We start from the raw sequence: 20,993 nt of genomic DNA, 5'->3' as shown, positions 1-20,993 counted from the left end.
ACAGGCGGTCTTATTGTTAAAAAGCGATCTATTCCAGAGAACCTTTCCACGTAAAGGTATTATTAAATAGATTGTGTAGCTTCTTATTTTAAACTATGCTAAAAGCGGCCCTACTGCTCTAGCGTTACTGCTAGAACGTTGGCGCAGGCAATGTTACTATAAATTTACTTTTGTCTAAACTTCAAAAGGCGATTGACAAATACATAACCTGTATCAACACTGCAGCAGTACGGCTGCAACAGCAATGCCGTTGCAATCGCGCTGTTGCGAGGCCCTACCATGAAAAACAGTCGCCATACGAATTGTGTCACACTAACTATCTCAGACAGAATAGCATTAATATCCGTACTACGTAGGTCGTACCAAGACTATTTGCAAAGGCACCAACCTGGTAAACGTTAAACTATATCAAGCTGTCTTCTGTAAGGTCTTATTCTCAAATGTGAATTTGATGAATCATAATGTTATTAAAAATGTTTTGGCTAATACATCTGCTCAACCTAGTAGGAAATCAGTATTCTCGCACATTTAATTCCAAGTTAAAATAGATTTTTATATTTATTTATTTACGTTGTTGGAGTGTAGCGACATCTATGCAAGCGAGACGCTAAAATGTTCACGTTGAATTGGTATTGAACTATCGCTTCTGAATGCAGCCCCTGGTCGTCACAAACTTCACATAAATATCCGGATTAGTGTTTGTGCGAGCGAGCATCTCCTAAATTTCTAGGTGAACAGTTGAACACAAATTAAACCTAAGACGAATTTAAGGTCTAAATATCATACATGCTCGCCCGATTTTACTCTGTTCAATTTGATAAATACTCTGTGCAGATTTATAACTTTCGAAATTCTGAATCGAGTTTGTTATTTTATTTTTGATGATGATGAGTATATTAGTCTTCATTAATTGAACTATGTATTTACTAAAATAGCGATACAATTTATAGTCGGTGTAAGTTAAGAAGTCATTATTGACAGTTATGAATTGACTTGACCCTTGTACTTATACAGGGTGATTCAGGAGACGTGAGCAGGACTAACACTACGCATATCGTTAATTATAAGCAACTGTTTCGTATCAGTATTAGTGAGGTTAACATTAATTTTCTAGTCGTGTTGAAAAAAAAGTTATTAATTTTTTTACGACATGCAAGGTCACCCTAAAATTAGAATACTAAACTACCGATATTCTGTGTCAAATTGAATGTCATCACGGTCTGGTTACTTTTGAAAACTCGTATCTCACTCAAGTTTGACAGTTTATTTTCTTCGTAATCAAAATGCCACTACGGTTAAAGAGGTTTTATGTTTATTAATTAGGTCCTGTAGGGTGACCATGATTGTTGAGAATTAAATTTGCCCTCACCAAAAAGTTAAAAAATAGGAAAAAGTGTGGTTGTTTCTCCTAAATACGACGGTGATCGATCAATTATCAGTTACTGAGTGTGCAGGATTACTGGATTAGTCCTGCTCACGTCTCATGAATCATCCTGTATACCTATGTCACTAAGGCTATTGGTAAAACGGTTGTCTTAGTTTCGTAAATTTAAGGGTTTCAATTCATGACTGTTAAATTTGAGTTCTTGTACGGACTATAATCTGTATCGCTACTTTTGTAAATACATAGTTCAATTTTCTAGCACACTAGCACAATTCACAGACGAGATTAATATGCACCTAAATGACAAAAAACATGTTCTAGCAGTCATGATTGACTTCAGCAAAGCATTTGATACCCTAAATCTGAATAAATTATATAAAAAATTACAGCAAAGTGGTATACAGGGGCCGGCTCTGAACTTGATAAAAAGCTATCACACAAATAGGTACAATACGGTTAGTATCGCAGGAGAACAAAGCGAGCTGCTGCAGTCTAACCAAGGCACAGTGCAGGGCTCGATAATCGGACCAACCGAGTACTTAATTTATGTCAACGATATGTGCAACATATTCAGGGAGGCCACTGTGTACCAATTTGCTGATGATACTTGTTTAGTAACAGCTGATACAGACATCTTAAAGGCACAAAGCAGGATGCAGCGCGAATTTGATGTATTATGCAAATGGTCCCATGATGCAGGATTAACCATCAATTACCAAAAAACCAAAATACTACATATAAGGTCACCCTACATCAAAACTGACATAGTACCCAAAATCATAGCACACAAACACTCCTGTTTGCATGGATCAGGTTCGAGTTGCAACTGTGAGCCCCTAGACATAGTAGAACAGCATACATACCTTGGATTAATTATAGATAATAAATTTAACTGGAGTCCGCACATTGACCATGTATGTAAGAGACTAAGAGCCGTATTCAGTAATCTAACAATACTTAAAAACAAAATGCCGTATAATACACTCCGCCTAATATACATGGCTATGGCTGACTCTGTAATAAATTATGGGATATCTAGCTATGGTAGAACCCACAAAACTCACCTACAAAGAATATATAACCTACAGGTAAGAATCCTTAAATCCATTGTACCGCTAAAAATCAAATATAAATATAAACATAATTATGAAAAGTTATTTCAGCATTGTAAAATAATGAATGTATATGATAAAGTGAAGCTAGCGATAATATTAGAATATAGACATAAACTGGGAAGTCTGAATAGGTATGATAGGCCAAATAACCTTAGAGTACTGATAAATAAAAAACATTTCAATATACCAAGTAGTAACAACTTTTATGGGCAAAGAGTCTGGTCGAGTTATTTGCCACACCTCCTATCCTAAATAGTCTTCCTAGACATATAATAGATAACTTAGAAGATAAGCCTCATAAGCTGAAACTAATGTTAAAAAAGTACTGCATGAACTGATAAAGTAGTTAAGTCAAAAGTAAATATAAAATAGATACACATTATGTTATATAAATTAGATTAAAATATAGTAATAATAACGACAATGATGTAACTAAAAACCTCTCACTTAGCTAATAATCTATTATAGTGTAGATTAGGTTAAGTACATAAAAAATATTGTAAAATTTATTTATAATAAACAGTTTAAATTTTAATTTAATTTTTTTTTTTTATTAATAAAGACTAATAAACTCTCTGTTGCAAAAAATATCATAATTCATACAATTAACTCTTCTTCTACTCCCGCTAATTGGGTGCACTATTTTCTGAAAACTGCCATTTACGTAAAAAAAATGTTAATATAAGTATCTACCTACAAAAGTGATTGCTAATCGAATCTGATCTTGCAAACCAGAGGGGCAATTATAAAACCTAACCTCTGGGAACTGGGTTAGTCCGGTTTCCTCACGACGTTTTCCTTTACTGAAAAGCGCCTAGTACAGTCACGTCTGAAAATATCGTTACGGACAGAGTGGACCTTATTGTCCGTATATGTATTAAGGTAGTGTATACATACTATTGGCACATTGTCCGTATCGATATTTTCAGACGTGACTGTACCTAGCGAATATTTCGTACACAAAATCTAAGACACACTGAGACACTGGAACGAGACAAAATATTTTTGTAGTAATATTTATATTAAGCATTGTCTCAATACTAAGTAAACCTATAATTAGATCATACAGTAGGTACTACTGATAGCTCAGCTGGATTATCAAAATTGTAGTGAATAAGTATCTTTCTTATCTTTTTTTATTTCTTTGTTTTCTTACGTAATTTTACTATGATTTATTTCTACGTGTTTTGCAAGACTGGATCGTGTTCATATTATTAATGAGAACAATGTGATGTAGGTACTGACGTGCCTACTAAACCAAAAAAATGTGTTCCATTGTGCTATACGGCGTTTTGGCTGAAGAATTCCCTTACGCCACATTTCCACGTGCCCGAAATCTCAACTGCCCAAATCCAATAAGGAAAAGCGAGTTAAAATTGTATAGCAGAAAATTGCCCGTAACTTCCAAGGAGAAGGACAAGTGTAATAAACCTCCTCAAACCAGATTAAAAATCTATTTCATGTTTTTTGTTTACTTCCAGTATTATTTATTGTAAAGGTTACAGTTAATTTTGAAATAATGTCAAGAAATGTAGAGGTGTAATAAAAAAGATCCAAGGTAAGATCTAAAATTTCATTCTTTCATTAAGATATAATTTTCATTTTCTTATTGACTGATTAGTGATTATATTGTACTGTACATTTTGTACATAACTGTATAATTTGTTTTTCTTTTGTAACGTTGACATGACATTTTTATAGTGTAAGTGTAACATAGTATGCACTCGTAGGTACGAGTGCATACTATGTTACACTATCATATATACTAATTTTATCATATTATAGGTAGGTACCTATAATATGATAAAATTACTTATGAGCGCCTTGGTTTATTAGACTGTATGCTTATTTGTGAATAAAATTGAATAAATAATAATGCTAATAATGGTGCGAGCAAAAGATAATTGTCATCATCTTCCTAGCAGTGTCCCAGCATATATGCCAGGGCTTATTGGGGAGCCTGGGAACCACCAGGTAACTTAATCCCAAGAATTGGTAAAACGACTCCCATCTGATCTTCCAACCCAGAGGGGGTCTAACCCTTATTGGGTTAAGACCAGCCCATTTTCTTGACGTACCTACTGCAGCGGTATCATGGCCGCATTTTTATCACTTGTCTTGTCATGCGTCACTTTCGCACTTACATAGGTACTCGTTAGAACGTGACAGACATGATGACATATGATAAAAAACCGACCATCTTAGCCTTACTGGAGTCCGATTTATATTTAACAAGTTGTTACGGTTTTGATCATACGATACGACCTTGAAGAACGCTCACGCTGAATGGTGAATGCGAAATTAATCTAAAGTCGTGAGTCAGATGGGCGCCAACCACCCAGGCGATCGCCGAGGAAATATCAAAACCAGTTCAAAACCATTACAAGAATCGACCGTAAGCTAATCTAGCTAATCTCGTTAGTTTATGCCGGTAGCACAAATTTTTCGAGTTGTAGCAATTATTTAGTGTTGTAGAAATTCTTAAGCCTAAGTTCACGTAAACAACTTTATGTAAGTATGTAAAATTATGGCACGTTTACGTACCTACGTGCAATCGTAATTAGGCACAGGGTCTGTTAATTATAAATGTAGTTTTAAGGCTTATAATAGTTATAATTATCGTAAGCTCTAACTATACTCTGTATCTTTAGGTATTTAAATAAAAGTAAACAAACAATTTGTAAATTTTCGGGTAGTTATAACATTTATTGGTTAACCAACCAAATACAAAACCACCTGGATCTGTCACTGAACGACCTGACTTTAACCGACATTATTTGATCATGTAATGTTTTCATCTACCCTCAACTGGCTTAAGGAGTCATTTGAGGGTAGATATTGTTCACTTTTATTTAAATACCTAAAGATACAGACTATAGCTATTGTACATTTTAACTTTGCGTGATGGTCATTACTGTAGTACCTAACGTCTTGGTGATTATTTTTAATTCTAGATTGCCTATTAGCGTAACAGGCGTACGTCATACTTTATTTTTAATTCCGAGTTGATAGAAGTATTTTTTTACATCAAAGACATTGCCTTCTTTTTGACTTATTTTTCCTGATATATTTTTTGTCAGTGACGGGGTTGCTTGATAACGTTTTTATATTATTTCATCTTAACGGTTTGACGTTTCTACCAAATCATTTTATTATAGCTACATACATTTTCTAATTTAACTATGATAGAAAATAAAGATTTAAAGTAATGATTTGCCCAGGGCTCAATCCAATTTGTTTCTCCAACAATTTGCTAATTTAGTAAGACATGCGATAATAACATTAATAATTTATGATTTTCTTAATATGTTGATGCTGAATATGAATAAATCGTATTTAGTATTATGATAACGACAGTTTCGATATAAAAACAACGTTTATATGGCATTAACCCTTTGATCGCCAAAGACGTCAACTGCCGCGCGCGGCTATAGCCCAATATCCTGCGGGATATTAAGGCCTGTGCACACCGGCTTGCGTGTCACACACGCACACGTCACGCAAGCGGTGTGCCGTCTCTCATAAGGATCTGTGTATTATACAACGCCGCACGCAGCCGGTGTGCACAGGCCTTTAATCTTCGTGCATTCCGACAAGGTTCACGATGATGCGCCATACTCGTACACGATACGCGTAGCGTTTAAAGTTTAGTCTGATATTTACTGCATTTCCTTAATTTTTGTATCCTAGTAAAAGCGACAATAATAATCTCTAGCAGCTTTCATATTGACGGTGACTGCGACAAGGTACCTACAAAATGTTATATAAATAAAATAAATTCCTTGACTGTACATTTTTGCCTGCCAAACTGATAAAATATGCGATACAATTATCTTTAGTAGGTATATCATATTTAGAACAAATTGAATTTGCAAAAGTTACTGACGCACCTGAAACGGTACAGCAAAGAGTCCAATAACGATGTCAGCCAGCGCCAAGTTCGCTATGTAGCAGTTGGTGACGCTCTGCATCCGTCTCGAGGTGGCGACCACCCACATCACCAGGAAGTTGCCCACGACAGCGAGCACCGATATCGTGCCGTACAGGAACGAAAGGAGCACGATCATGCCAGTTGGCACGTCGTACAACGTTTCTGAAACGATACAGAAGAAGTTAAAATCGTTTATTCTTCAAACTCGCTAGAAAAATTATAAACTGACGGTAGGACGATTACAAACTAACTTAACCTACCTATGTTATATTAAAAACTTACGGGTACACAATCTTACGGTGTCATGCTTATTACAAATTATTATCCACTGGTTTGGATTACATTCATTAGGTGTATACATATAAAACTGTTCAGTTTTGGAATTTTAAAGAATTGGTAAACAAATAATTAATTAACAATAATTGGTAATAATAATAAAAAACATTATAGGCGTAGGGATGTGACGACCCCATCGCCCGCTGGTTTTACCAGTGCAATCAGTCAACGCAGGGCAGCTTGTGGCGAGCTGTTGGGGATTAGCGACCTCACGTACCCGAGTGTTCCTGGAGAGTTCTGTTACCCGCAAGGAGGGTGGGTGGGACAGGATTCTCTGCCTCTGGCTTGCCTTAGCCGGCCGGCCAGAGTGGAGTCGTTAGAGCTATAAGCTCCAGGGGTGGAAGTGAAATATGCATAAGACGCGAGTTGGCACAGTGGCTGTTAACAGCCACTGGGTAGAAAGCGGCGCACACCTCTCGACACCCCTGAGCCGCTCACACCGGTGTTGCCCTTGAGCCATCCTAGATGTCGCTTTTTGTGGGGGCCCATCTTGTGAGGGCGAGTCACCGTCTGCCGGAAATAAAATTGCATACCGTTTTATTAGGCAGGCGTCCGGTTTTTTACCCCATAGCTCAGTTCTTAGTCCATCGCTTTCACCCAATAACCTAGTTCATTTTAGATTCCATCAACTCTCAATAGTCCTTACACCCTGGCGGGTGCTGCCTCTGCGTGCGTCCCATGACACGGGCAAGGGCAGCCTCCGCTCGGTGTACCCCTTACATTTCATTAAAGTGTCAAAAGGGCCTCTACGTGTTGGCTTCGGCTCCGCGCACGCCTCCCAAAGGTCCGGAACACCATTGTTCCGTGATGGGAAAGACATACAAAAACATTAAAACTAACTATGAATTAAACATAACCATTAACCTATAACTTTTATATTTATACTATGTCTATTTAAAGAATAGGTTCTGCTCCCGACATCAGTCGCATAGAATTTGTTAAACTACCCCCGCCCCCTCCCTTTTAGTAGTGATTAATTCCGAGATAAAAAGCAACCTGTATCCCTTTCCTGGTAACCTATCTTTGTGTCAAATTTCATTCAATTCAGTTTACTTAGCGTGATGGATCCAAACATTTATATACTTTCACATTTTTAATTTTATAGACTGTTTGTTTTTGTAAATAAAGTATAGTACTCCATAAAAGATTTTCGATGCAAGAAACAAATGAGCGTTCTATACTATTTTATATGGGCAGTAGTTCATTGTTAAAAAAACAGACTAGGTATATTCAAATTATCAGATAATGTAGTCACATTATTAAGTGAGTGTAAATACAAGGTTTAGGTTAAGTACATAAATAAATGATAGGACTATGTTTGACTTCAAAAGTGCGAGATTACGTTGTTAATGGAAGTAAATTAGTTTGTTTACAATATTTAAAAAGAAAAAAGTATATAATATACAAATAAAGCTTACTGCCGTATTCGAATTTCAAGATATTCACAAGAGACGACACGTAATAGATCCATTCTAGATACGTTATAGTTTAGATATCAACTAGTTCTCTTTTGCAGCGCAATTCGGGCAACCAATGTCACTTTTACGTTAGATAGAGTAAGATATCTATTAGATGTGAAATGGATCTCTAAGTCATATCCTGTGGAAATCGTTCAACAGTATCTCCAGAATCGCGCAAATGTCAAATTTGACAGATTAGATCTTAAACATATCGTTATCGTATCTTGGTGATGACTAAAAGATGTCTAATAGATGTCTATTTCAAAATCCTAATCGGGCCCTTAGTCTGTGCATTGATTGACTGAAATACATCAATATACAAAAATTATACATAGACATATTAGACTGTACACCGTTTTGCAAAATGGCCTGTATTTAAGAGAAAATGTTAAAAACCTCAATCCAGAGCCATATTTTGTCGAAGTAAATGTCTACTGGCTTGACAAACGTCATGTATCGTAACATATCTTGGTAGATAAAAAAGAATTAATAAAATACAAAATGCAGAAACTACCCCTACTAATTTAATAAGTACTAGTCTCAGTACTCAAATTAACTGACAAAATACATTTTAATTGTAATCTGAAATTAATCGAGCAAAAGCGAAATACATTTTATCATACAGGTTAAGTTGAACGAGGTTTTGCCGTTGTCAAACTTTCCGGAAATGTGGTATTTCATTACATGCAGAAATGCCAAATAAGGAATCCCTGTGAAGCAACTAAAATTCCTCGTTTTATGAGAGAAATATACCCGCGGATTTATTTACGAGAAAGTTTGAGAAATTTTATTCCAGACTCAAAGTATAATAGCTCAGACAACATTAAATATGCAGTTCAGGTGACGTCATAAATTTGCTATGTCATGCAAGGAACAAGAGAAGCGATTTTAAAACGCACTAACACAATCTTAGCAACTGTTGTAAAATTTACGATTTTCATGTTAAAGGTTAAATAAATATAGCATCCTCATAAAGTTAGTTAATTTAGTTAAATACTAAGGTACTAACCCAGTGTAGTGTTTGTGCCATTTTGACTGAAGTACTCTTCGAATAAAATGCTTCTCGGCCAGTCCGCGTCGTCGTCCTGAGAAGAACTGGTTGTACTGTAACAAAAACCATTACTTAATTAAAAACTAGTGCAAATATGAATACTACATTTTCAAAAAATTGTCGTATTGTCAATTTGAATATTTTGTCTGTTGTTCAAACAGATACACCTGTTTTTGTTATATGTTTGCAAACGGATCTATGTTCTAATACAGCCCAAGGCTGTCTGTTAGAGAACGCGTTACGATAAGACCGCCGGTTATTTACTGTTATTTTAATTATTTATTAGGTATCAGGTTCTCAAAAAAACCACGCAGTTTCAACCGGAAAAAGCAAACTTGGCATGTATGGACAAGAAAATAAATATAAGAGGATGCAACTTGTCAAGTGGGTATATCCCACTTTTGTGTCCCATTTTGCAGTTCTTCATTGTTATTGGAACAACGGTTGAAGCAACGAAACTGCCAATAAATTATATATTCTTCATTAAATTTTCTACTGACAATACTTAGTTGATTTTAAGGTATGTCGAATTTGTTAGTAATACATATACCAATATAAAACTGGAAATAAATACCTCCTTAAGTTTTAGGGTTCCAAACCCAAAGGTTGACAAGTGGAACCCTGTTATTGAATGTCCACTGTCCGTTTGTATGTCTGTCACAGATCAGTGTCTCTAGAACCGTAACAAACAGATAGCTGAAATTTCTATCGTTATTATGACAAAAAGGTATTTCTTCTGTATTCATCATCATCATATTAATACTTATTACAAGTCTAGACATAATTTTGTAGCAATCATTTAAAGAAAACGAGTCACGAGTATACACGTTATTTCCGTCGAAATCAAATAAATATTACCTGTTTATTTAAGGAAATCTTGGCAAAAAATACACTCGTTATTTTATCGTTTCTTTAATGTTTTACGACGCTTCTGCCGAGGTAAGGAACATTATAGATTCGGCGAGTTTATAAAAAGTGCTTAAAAATGTTTAAGGAGTCCATTATAGTTTGGGAAAAAACAATTTTTTTACACAATACGAGTAGTAGATTTTTACATAAATAATAATCAGGTACAATATTAGTATTACTTCCAACTGGTACCATTTTTTTTAATTCGATGCTATATTTAATTTGATCAATATGAAAGTTTAGGTAACCAAAATGTTTGCAATATTTTGATTGTTTTGTAACTCAATATTGCCCGTTATTATTTGCCATTGTTGGCTAACAACCACAATTAATATGAAGCGTACATGTTCAAACATACTAGGTACTACATACTACCTAAATAATTCCTGCTGTGTTAATATTATATAAGTAATGTTCTAAAATTATATTACAAATAGATAACATCAGGCTTAAAATTAAGTGCGTAATAATAGTATTATTATCATCGGCAAACAACTATAAGTCTGAAATTTGGAAAATCGGGAATCGCTAATAACGTGCAAACACTCTATAATTCGAGTAATATTTGTCGAATATATTCTCATTTTTTTACTTTTATCTTTTAATAATGTCTGTATAAGGTATATGATACACCAACAACTTCAACAATACCATCATATCTTTCAAAGTTGAAGAACAGCTGTTAATGTAATCTTCAAACAACACTCAACAGCGAATGTTTGACGCCTCTGTATCCTTTATATGTATAACACGACGCTCAAATTAACGTCTTTAGACACTAAGTCGACGCGTGTGAGTAGAGCAGTTTTAAACCATTGTGAGACAGTTTCGACACATACATATACAATACCTAAATATGTGATCATAATAGGACCCGTAGGAGTCATAATTTATGATTTCTTATCATCATATTTAGCATCACTTCTAGCATAATTCCCTTGAAATACATTATCAATGTATTATCGGCTATTGTTCAGTTCGCTAGAAGCTTTAGCTTCCATTATGACTTAATGCTCAAAGTTATCGAAGAGATAATCATAATAAAAGCTAGGAAAGAGGATGGCAAAATGTATAAAAGCCTTGTTTTAATATACCGATCGTTCACAGGTTTTCCATAGAGGGATCGCCTATCACGAAAAATTGTTACGGACTTTGAGCACAGATTTATGCCGGTTCAATGCTATACCTGGAAAGCAATCGAAATAAAAGCCCCGGAGGCCGACTATACTTATACTTTGCAATGTCTATTGTCGACTTTTAAGGTTAAGCGATATCAATCATGTTATTCTTGTATTTATAATAACAAATTTGTAACGCGATCCGTCTTAGGACATACACGCATGGATATTGTTTGTTATATAAGGGAAGAAAGTTTGTCAGAAGTCTAGTTGTGTTGGCATAATTTTATAACCTACTTACTATTCTTTATTTACTACAGTCAAAGAGAATAAAGTGTATAGAGGGTTATTGTCATAGTCAATGATCGTTAATTTTCCAGCAATTTTGGTGCAGCATTGTTGGTTAAAAGCATCTGTATGCCCTACTCTAGGTGGAATAGATAATTAGGGTTAATAACAGTAATATTAACGTTAACCAATCCTCTCCCTAGAAAAAAATTGAAGTAAATCCTTTATTTTTACTATGCTGCACCAAAATTGCTGGAAAATTAACGATCACTGGTCATAGTGAATTTTGTAGTCACGATAAATTTACTGCCACCTATCGACACAGGATTAATACTTAAAATGAAAATGTATAGAAATATCAAAAAATGTATATGTATATGTTACGGGTAATGTTTGTAACATTTTCTTTTGGGTTCATTAAACTTAAGTTCACCCGAATATAACTAGTTTCGGACTTTACCCAAGCCTTTTGGGTAAAGTCCGAAAATTTTAACAATATTAATCTGTATTCGGGGATTACCCGTACACACCTGTGGGCGCAGCACGGTTCCATTTTTATCGTCTATCACTATGCGCGTCCCTTTCGCACTTACGTACTTGTTAGAACGTGACAGGCATGGTGACAAGGGATAAAAACGCGACCGTGCTAAGCCGCCTGGGTCTATCCAACACTGGCTGGGTAATGACGTAAAGGTTGATTTAATTTTACCCGTAAGGTAAACGTACTGGTGCTCGACGCGGTCCCAGTACATGTCATCTTGAAACTTAAGTCATTGTCAATAGAGGTGACAGCAGGGTGTCATCTATTGGGCATTAGCATGTCGAGCACTAGTACGTTTACCTTACATGCCTAGGTTTCAAATTTAAATAGCCATGTTTTGTATTCATTGTTTACCCTAAATTATTCAGCTAAATAAACGCATTAGCAGGCAAAGCCCGTCTGCCAAACTTTTTGACTGATGTCTCATTATGTACTTTGGTACGTCAAGTGATATTGATATATGGCTAAAGCCAACTCAAGTAGCGGCTCGCCCTCAGGCATATAAAAACCCGGTACAAACCGCACCCCATAAAGCCATAACCTAATGAACAAACCTACATCGGAAAGGTAGTTCCTCACTGTAATAGCCTATTTATAGATTTGTGGTGGCGTGACTAGGGAATGCAATCTCGCACCAAGATTGGCGATTCGAGATCTCGCACGAAAAATCTGAATCGAGATAGGGTGTTTCGAGATCTCGACCGTCACACTTTCGAGATCGAGATTAATCTCGACGAGATCGAGATTTGACAAAGTAATTAAAAATGTGTTATTTTGAGCAAAAATCTCTAAGAATTCCGTACATATTACTACTTATTTAGAGTACCTACGTCATGTTTTATTTTGAAGATCAACATTTAATAAAAAAACAAATAATATATGTATGTAGCTCTAATTTGCATGTAATTATGAAAAAGTAGTAAGTACCTATTAATTACAAAATTGTAAGCAGAGGCAGTGACATGCTCAGTTGATATTTTTGACAAGTACTCAGCAACTTACAAAAAAATGTAGGGTAAGCGAGCAAAAATCATAAATAATTGTGACTGGGTACGCTACGTTCGTCCAATTTTTCCGCACAGAGCGCGCCACAGTGCTATTATAGTCAGCTAAAACCGGCCGCATACAATAGCACTGCCTGAACAACATGAACCTAAGGTCAAAAAGATTACTCAAAACAAAGTAATTCACATGGATCAATCTTTGAATCTCGTTCGAGATCTCGAAAATATTAATCAAGATCTCGACCGAGATTGCTAAAATCGAGATTTCCTGTCAACGAGACTGAATCTCGAAAATTCGTGCGAGATCTCGCGAGATTTTGAAATTGCGAGATCGAGATTGCATTCCCTAGGCCTGACGTAACGTGACTATCAAATACATACGTCAAACCAGGTTTTTGGAGAGGAGGACACGGAGGAATGTTTCTGTGGTACGAACTTAGGAGTTAAATTGGGAAATATTTCCATGTTACACTAAACTCTTGAGTGTGTTAAAAATGATTTAGAGTTAGACCAAGAAGAGTATGCAGCGATTTTGATAGGCCACGTGCAAGTGTTATTTATACGTCATAATTTCATAGAAGCTTGATGTCCAAAATGACACTTGTACTGCGTGGGGTATCAAAATCGCTGCATACTCTTCTTGGTCTAACTCTATCAATAAACCTTAACTGACTAGATCCAGCCTGAACAACATGATAACAGCTCTTATAGTTATAGGTTAAAGTTATGTTTCAAACGCTAATAAAATTTGCCAGACCTTTCGCGGATTCAATGTATTTATTGTGAAAGACCTAGCCTATTGGCCTAGCTAAGGCGTAGAATGCACTGCGCTTAATTTCTTGCGGTTTCAGGACCGCAAAAAGTGTAGCGTATGGCATGCTTCATAAGCGCACATATGTGCAAGACTGAAACCGTGAAAAATTAATCGCAGTGCGTTATAAGCCTTTGTGACGATCGTTGATAGAAAACGCTAATCGATATTGAAATAATGAATATAAATGATCACGTGACTTTTCGTACGATGTACAATAAGGAATATTACGCGAAACTCTGCGTAGGGGGCGCCACTATCACAATCCATCACAATCTAGGGGTCTACCGCGAAACAAAGAAAATAGAAATTTCGTTATATAACCTCTCTATAAATCACTCTTGCATATTCGAGCGATAAAGAGGCAGATAACTAAATTTCGATTTTCGCGTTTCCCGGTAGACCCTTTGTTAACAAACCGCCTTGATGCATCAATGTCATATTTTATTGTCTGTTAAAACTTGTCAAAAAACAGTTTAAGGCACAGTATGTATAAGTTACTCTATGGTTTACTAGGCGCTAGTGCTGCACTCTGGCGGCAGAACATTGCAGTAATACACCCTATTGTCATCTTGGCTAGACCGTCAGCTGTTAACACTGAATTCTAATTTGTCTGTGGGGGATCGTTAACGCTCATTAGGTAAGTTCGGTCGTTAAGTAAAATGAAAAAGCATTAAACAAACTACATCACAGTGACAACACGATAAAAATAAATTAAAAGAACATTTGAAGGTTTTTACTGAAAATTATATTTGTGTTTTATGTTTTCCATAAGCTAGAATTTTAGTTTGCAGAAAAGATAAAAACGTGTTTAAATAAGGCTTACATGCAAGACCCGTTAGTCTGACAAGTACATATCTACCTAAGTCTTGGAGGATATAACCAAACGGAGTAGCCATTAACAGGCGTTCCCCTCTGTCGAAACTCTATGACCAATAAATAAATAAATAATAAATAAATAAATAATAAATAATAAAATTGTTTATTCATTATAAGTGTTAGGTTACATTGTACCAATGGTCATACACATTGTATGGACTGGCGTTTATCTGACATGGCTATTCTTACGTTACATATACATTAGACGTGCCCCTCCCCCGCAAAAATCGGCAGACTGCTTTGTACAGAAAATTACAGACAAGGCGTCTCCATTTGGTTCTATCCTCCAAGAGCTAAGTAGATATGTACCTAATTAGGATTTATTTATTATTTATTTATCTATTACGTTTTATAAAAAAAACAATATGTATCTTAAAATAGGTTGGTATGTTTGTGTATTAGGTAATAGTTTTTTTTTTTATATAAAATAACTTATTACAATAAACTAAAACTACAAACAAATTAAAATTAATACTAAAATAAAAGAAACTTACCTATAAAATAAAAACCTAATTATAAAAAGAATACCCCCTCCAGCAGGTCCGCCTGTGGCATGGTGCCCATTACGCTGGCGGCGTTTCCTCGCCGAACCGCCAGGTTCGTTGCGAGAAATACGCGCCAGCTCTGGGGTAGAATGGATGTCAGGATGGATGATGATGATGCTGATTAGGATGTCAGCCAGGAACTACGTAATAGCAGCTGATATACTGGGCACTGGAGCCCGATTCAAATTTAAAAACTCGTTACGGTTTTAGTCTTATTTGGATAGGGCCTTGAAAATCGCTCACGCTAATTGAATAATGCTGTGCAAAGTTTTGCGTAAGATGCGCGCTAATCACCAAGACGATCATCGAGATATTCGAGATCATAATATCAAAACCTGTTCAAAAACATAACAAATTATTAAATTAAATCGATTCTAATTTATAAATGCAGGTTTAGAGGACGGATTATAAATGTAATTAAATGGAACAGCTAAATAAACAACTGACGGCCTGACTCGAACTTTGTTTTTGTTTGATGAAACGTCACTTTGACACTGACATATCCGATCCATAACGTATCTTTAGGAAATTTTTGACGTATCTTAAAGTTTGGATCAGGCCGTGAATATGTAGGTACAGTTAATGTTTACCTTAGATATCGCTGCAGACGATATCTGTGAATTTACGGCACGATGTAGATTCGTTTTCTTTACTTCGGCATAAACAAAATAAACGTAGCCGAATTTATGGATACACTCAATTGCTGTTTACATAGTTTACTGTCTGAGTCCCAATAATGTACCTATGTACAAGTTTCTTAGATACCTAAGATTATAAGATTAGCCGATATTAAACTTTCGTGACACATATTTTAAATTGTTTATACGACAACGGTTTCACTCACCCCGACACATGACGGGCCCGAAACATGTCGCCAATAGCGACTAAAAATTCAAGTGAGTGAAACCGTTGTCGTATAATAGTAGATTGTACAACAAGGGCATAAAGTGACCCATTTTTACCCGAGGCAATTTTTTGGTCTGAGCGAAGCGAAGACCAAAATAGTAGACGAGGGTAAAAATGGACATTTATGCCCTTGTTGTACACTCTGCTTTTCACTTCGATTACGAGGAAAATATACAAAAAATCAAATATTTTAGGTTATTTTAACGTATTTATTCAAGACTAAAGAAAATTGTTCTTGGGCCGGTCGGAGGCGCGGGGCACGCCGATCGGGAGAGCGCCGGTCGGGGGCGGGGCGCGCCGGCAGGGCTGGCAGTTTGTATGGCAGAATTTGGACTTTATTGCTAAGTCAATAAGGGTCGTATTAGATGATTTTACTTTATGCTCTAGAGCATAAAATGCGATTTTATATCGTCTACGCACGACATAAAGGTGCACTTTTTGAGCTAGAGAAGTGAAAACAATTATAAGATTAGATTTTGCTTAGGTACATAAATACATTCACCGAGTAATTATAACTGTCAGAGTAACATATTGAAGGATTCTTCGTTGAAGCAAACAAGGAAAACGTGATAAAAGTTCCCATTGCCCGAAATCGTGAGCTTCGATATGATATTGCTAGAGATATCTGGCTGTTCAGAATGGCAATAAACAGTAGAGCTCCCGAGCATCTTTTATATTTAGTTTGAATCCAATTGCCCAGTGCTAATTTATTCCACTGAAAACAAAAAACCAAGCAATAAAAAACAGTAATGAGAATTCAAAACAAAATTAAGAAAAGATAGCTTTCGTCGTTTGTTTACAAATAAATTCCACTTTATAACATTGATTTCTCAACATGTTTTCCTTCTTGTATGAAACCATTGTTAAATTTTTACTTAAATCGCCATTACGTTACAAGTTTCTAAGTGGCCTATAAAAATACATACCACTAATGTTACCAGATACGAGATCGGGCTTCCTAACTGTATCGGTGCAGTATGTACAGTATAACGTTATCAAACTATGGAATGGATATATTCCGCGGCCGGGTCATATGCGGAAGAAAATTCTTCTGAAACCGCATTGTGTGAGCATTCACGTTCCGGGGTATGATAAATTGATAATAGATAGTATGCTTCACTTTAGTAAGCTTTAAAACGTAAATAAATACTAAGACTTTATTTCGCTATAAGTATACTGAAGTTAAGAGAGACGGAACCTGGAGTTGTGTTGTGAGTCAACTTGTGACTTGTGTGATCAACATCCAATCCAATCCAATATATCCAATGAGTTAAGGTCAATGCAGCCAATTCCGTCATAGGGACAATAGGCCTGTTGCAAGTAACAAAGAATCATGGAAATAATGGTTTCAAAGAAACATATATGTTAATATGATTCTAAAAAATGGCCCAATCTCAGTATAAACTGAAGGATTATTAAGATATTCAATAAAATAAAAGTGCAAAATTCTCCAATGGGCCATTATTACTGAAAAGCCAATCTGAAGCGTTCTAAACAGTGACGTCATCAATCCATACCATATTTATTAGAGCAACATAGACAACCTCATTGACCGAAATCTATACGTCCTCACCAAAGAGTTCGAAAGGTGCAAAAAAGATATTATTTCGCCACTAAACATTTATTACTTCCAAAAAATATTATTACACGATATAAAGTAGATATCTATTTGTTATTATTTAAATAAAATGCTAAATAATACGATATTTCAACAACAAACTTTTTTAATTATTTGGCTAAATGGAACTATCATTGCCATGTTGGCTGTCGTAACTAGAAAAAATTAAAAATTAAAAAGTAAAACCGGCGCTCGGCGATTTTCACTCAAAATTTACATGTATCTAAATAATTCATCTTAAACTGCAACCGTGTGAGAGTTTTTGTGTAAAATGAGTTATTGTGATAAATTTTTGTAATGTATTTATCATCCCTAATCGTAATATATGGTGCTGAATTAACAATATCATTCAGATTCAAGGGAAATTCGTAACTGTAAGTATGTAAACAATGTCTACCACCAACTAAATGATGACGTCACAAATGGCATGCGAGTCGTTTTCGCGCGAAGTTTAAACTAGCTATAATAAAATGCAATTATCTATGTTAAATCTTATGAGTATAGCTGAAATATTGTGTTTTTCGGAACCAATACAAATGTACCGACAATAATAAAAGGGATTTCAAAATTTGTCATCAGGCCTATTCCGTACACTAGCATTTTTAAACAATAGTACACAATTGATAATTTCATCGACAAAGCAGTGATTGCTTTTATTTTCAGCAATCAAAAGCAAATGGTTTTCTTCCTACGGTTGAAAATATAAGAAATGTACGCTTGTATACGGAATTGATGCTATGAAGGATTGGCCGCATGACCTACAAAAAAAATAAAGTGTCTTCTGTAAATTATTGACTTTGAAAGATTTTATTTTTTAAGAATAGGAAAAGAAAAACAATATGTTCATTAGCCTAGTACTATATATACTGCGTATCAAAAAGCAAAGCCCAGAAAATAGTCCTCGGACGTGCCCAATCGTGCTTTTATTGACGAATTCCGCATCCTATAGTCTGTATCTTTAGGTATTTAAATAAAAGTAAACAAAGAATTTGTAAATTTTTGGATAGTTATAACATTTATTGGCTAACCAACCAAATACAAAACCACCTGGATCAGTTACTGGACGACTTAATTTTAACCTACATTATTTGATCATGTAATGTTTTCATCTACCCTCAACTGGCTTAAGGAGCCATTTGAGGGTAGATTTTGTTTACTTTTATTTAAATACCTAAAGATACAGAGTATAGGCCTTTCTAATTACCCGAACTCTATGTTATTGCGTATTGTCAGCGAAATTACGGAAGTATACGGAACTTTACCTCAAACGGGCACCGAGAAGTCATTAAAATAAATGCAAGTAGAAGCAAATATTCAATTTTATGACAGATTCTTGAATAATAAATTAGTTATTTATATATAGTATATTTATGACACAGTGTAAGTTATATGACATATATAATGAAAAAATTCATAAGTTCAAGACCATAACTTATGAAATGTTAATAACTTTAATAAGTTTTAATAATTTTCGGTTGTGACTTATGTTACCCAAAACCAGTCTCGAATAGCCCCGATGTAATTTTAGAGTGTATTAAAGATGTTATTATTTTGTTCTATCGATTTTTTTTAACTTCGGATACTTATTGTTTTCGTTACTGTTATGTACATAAGTTTAACATCACTTGCCTTGAATCCATGTTGAGATAAGAGGTCACGGCGGAGAGCTGGATCGTTGTTGATAACAGGTAGGTCCTTTGTTCTTACAGCGAGGCCTTTCGCAGCCTACCGTGATAACACTCAACACACACTCAGAGCACTGGCTGCGCGGTATTTACACTACGATTAACACCGTTAGACTCACAACCAAAGTTGACATTGCACAGATTTTTCAACCTTGCCACTTCTGAAAGAAATTATTACTGCAAACTGTGATTTTATTGATCACTCGGATATGTGCACTTAAAACACTTAGCGTTTGACGTGTTTATACACTTATAACATTCACTATTATCATGTTAAATATTGGAAATTTAAATCACTTATTTTCTAACTAAGCTCACCCAATTTAAAAATAATTAAACTCGTACTAATATTTCGTACCTATAACAACAGAAAATTAGCGAAAAACTTTTCCGGTACTTTTTTCAGCAGGTTCTTTTAACATGCTGGGTTAAGTGCTATAAATATAGCTCTTGAATTTAAAGAATAACTTAAAACGTAGTTTCGTATGTCGTTTGGGCGGGAGGCGGCTGAAAGTTTTCAGACGCTCGTCGGCGGGTCGGCACAAGCGATGTGCCGCGTCGCTTGGCAAGCCGCGACTGCCGCTACTCGCTTCATAATACACCCACCCTTTAGCAAACAACGGTGCTCAGAAAACATTCCTCCACTGGGAAAGTCATTATATATTTTTATTGCACACAAGAGTAGAATGAAGGTGTCAGAAAATTCTGCTGCACTTAAAAAGTGTATTTTTTTCTTAAGCTGCCGAAGTTTTGTATAATTAAAAAATATAATAATATTTAAATAAAAAAAGATTTTAAATAATTATCAAAATGAAGCTAAGTTTAGGCATGAGTTCATTCAGTTTAAATGGGCTATAACGCCTATAACTATTTTACCTAATTTTTATCAATTCCCTTTTTTCATTGGCTGAATCTTTGGATGCCTGTCGCCAGGCTCATCTTCAAATGATGAGGGTTGGACGATATTATGGTGGATGAACGATCATTTCATGATTTGGCGGATACAATTAGCCGTCGACAGATTCAAAATAATGGATATAGTCCCATTAGTCCCCCTATTCCTACGCCGACCATAATTTTCCCCTTTGCAATATAGGTACCTAATATTATTTGAATATTTCCTGCATTTCTCCGGGATTTTAATATTAGTCCCTAAAGCCCTAAAATAAATCGGGATCTGTTTTCGAAGAATCAGGTTCCATTTATACTTACAAAGGCAAATAAAATAACAAAGATCCCTACGAATTGAGATGCTCCTCCTTTTAGTAGTCGTAATAAGCGAAGGGGCATATTAATTATTTACAATAATTGTTTTAACTAAAATAATTGTATAAGAGGAGTGACTTTATGGGATACCTAGCATTTGCTTTGACTAATTACAGAACAGCGTAGTCTTTTAATAAGACCTAAAA

General features: G+C 35.4%; 1 protein-coding gene across 1 annotated transcript in view; it reads right to left on the bottom strand.

The window, feature by feature from the left end:
• The window catches only part of LOC134793742 (neuromedin-K receptor-like), a 49,145-nt gene extending 29,221 nt beyond the window's left edge, over window positions 1-19,924 (bottom strand). The window contains exons 1-3 of the mRNA XM_063765410.1: window positions 19,526-19,924; window positions 9,236-9,330; window positions 6,390-6,592 (exon numbers count right to left, since the gene is read on the bottom strand). Of these exons, the coding sequence (XP_063621480.1) occupies window positions 6,390-6,592; window positions 9,236-9,330; window positions 19,526-19,536 (309 nt within the window). The 5' untranslated portion in view covers window positions 19,537-19,924. The remainder of the gene's footprint in view (window positions 1-6,389; window positions 6,593-9,235; window positions 9,331-19,525) is intronic.
• Between the last annotated feature and the right edge of the window lie 1,069 nt (window positions 19,925-20,993).

This window comes from Cydia splendana, chromosome 9 (assembly GCF_910591565.1).
Source record: "Cydia splendana chromosome 9, ilCydSple1.2, whole genome shotgun sequence".
NCBI lineage: Eukaryota > Metazoa > Arthropoda > Insecta > Lepidoptera > Tortricidae > Cydia > Cydia splendana.
The sequence above is the reverse complement of the archived record's forward strand: the minus strand, read 5'-3'. Positions and strand labels throughout refer to the sequence as shown.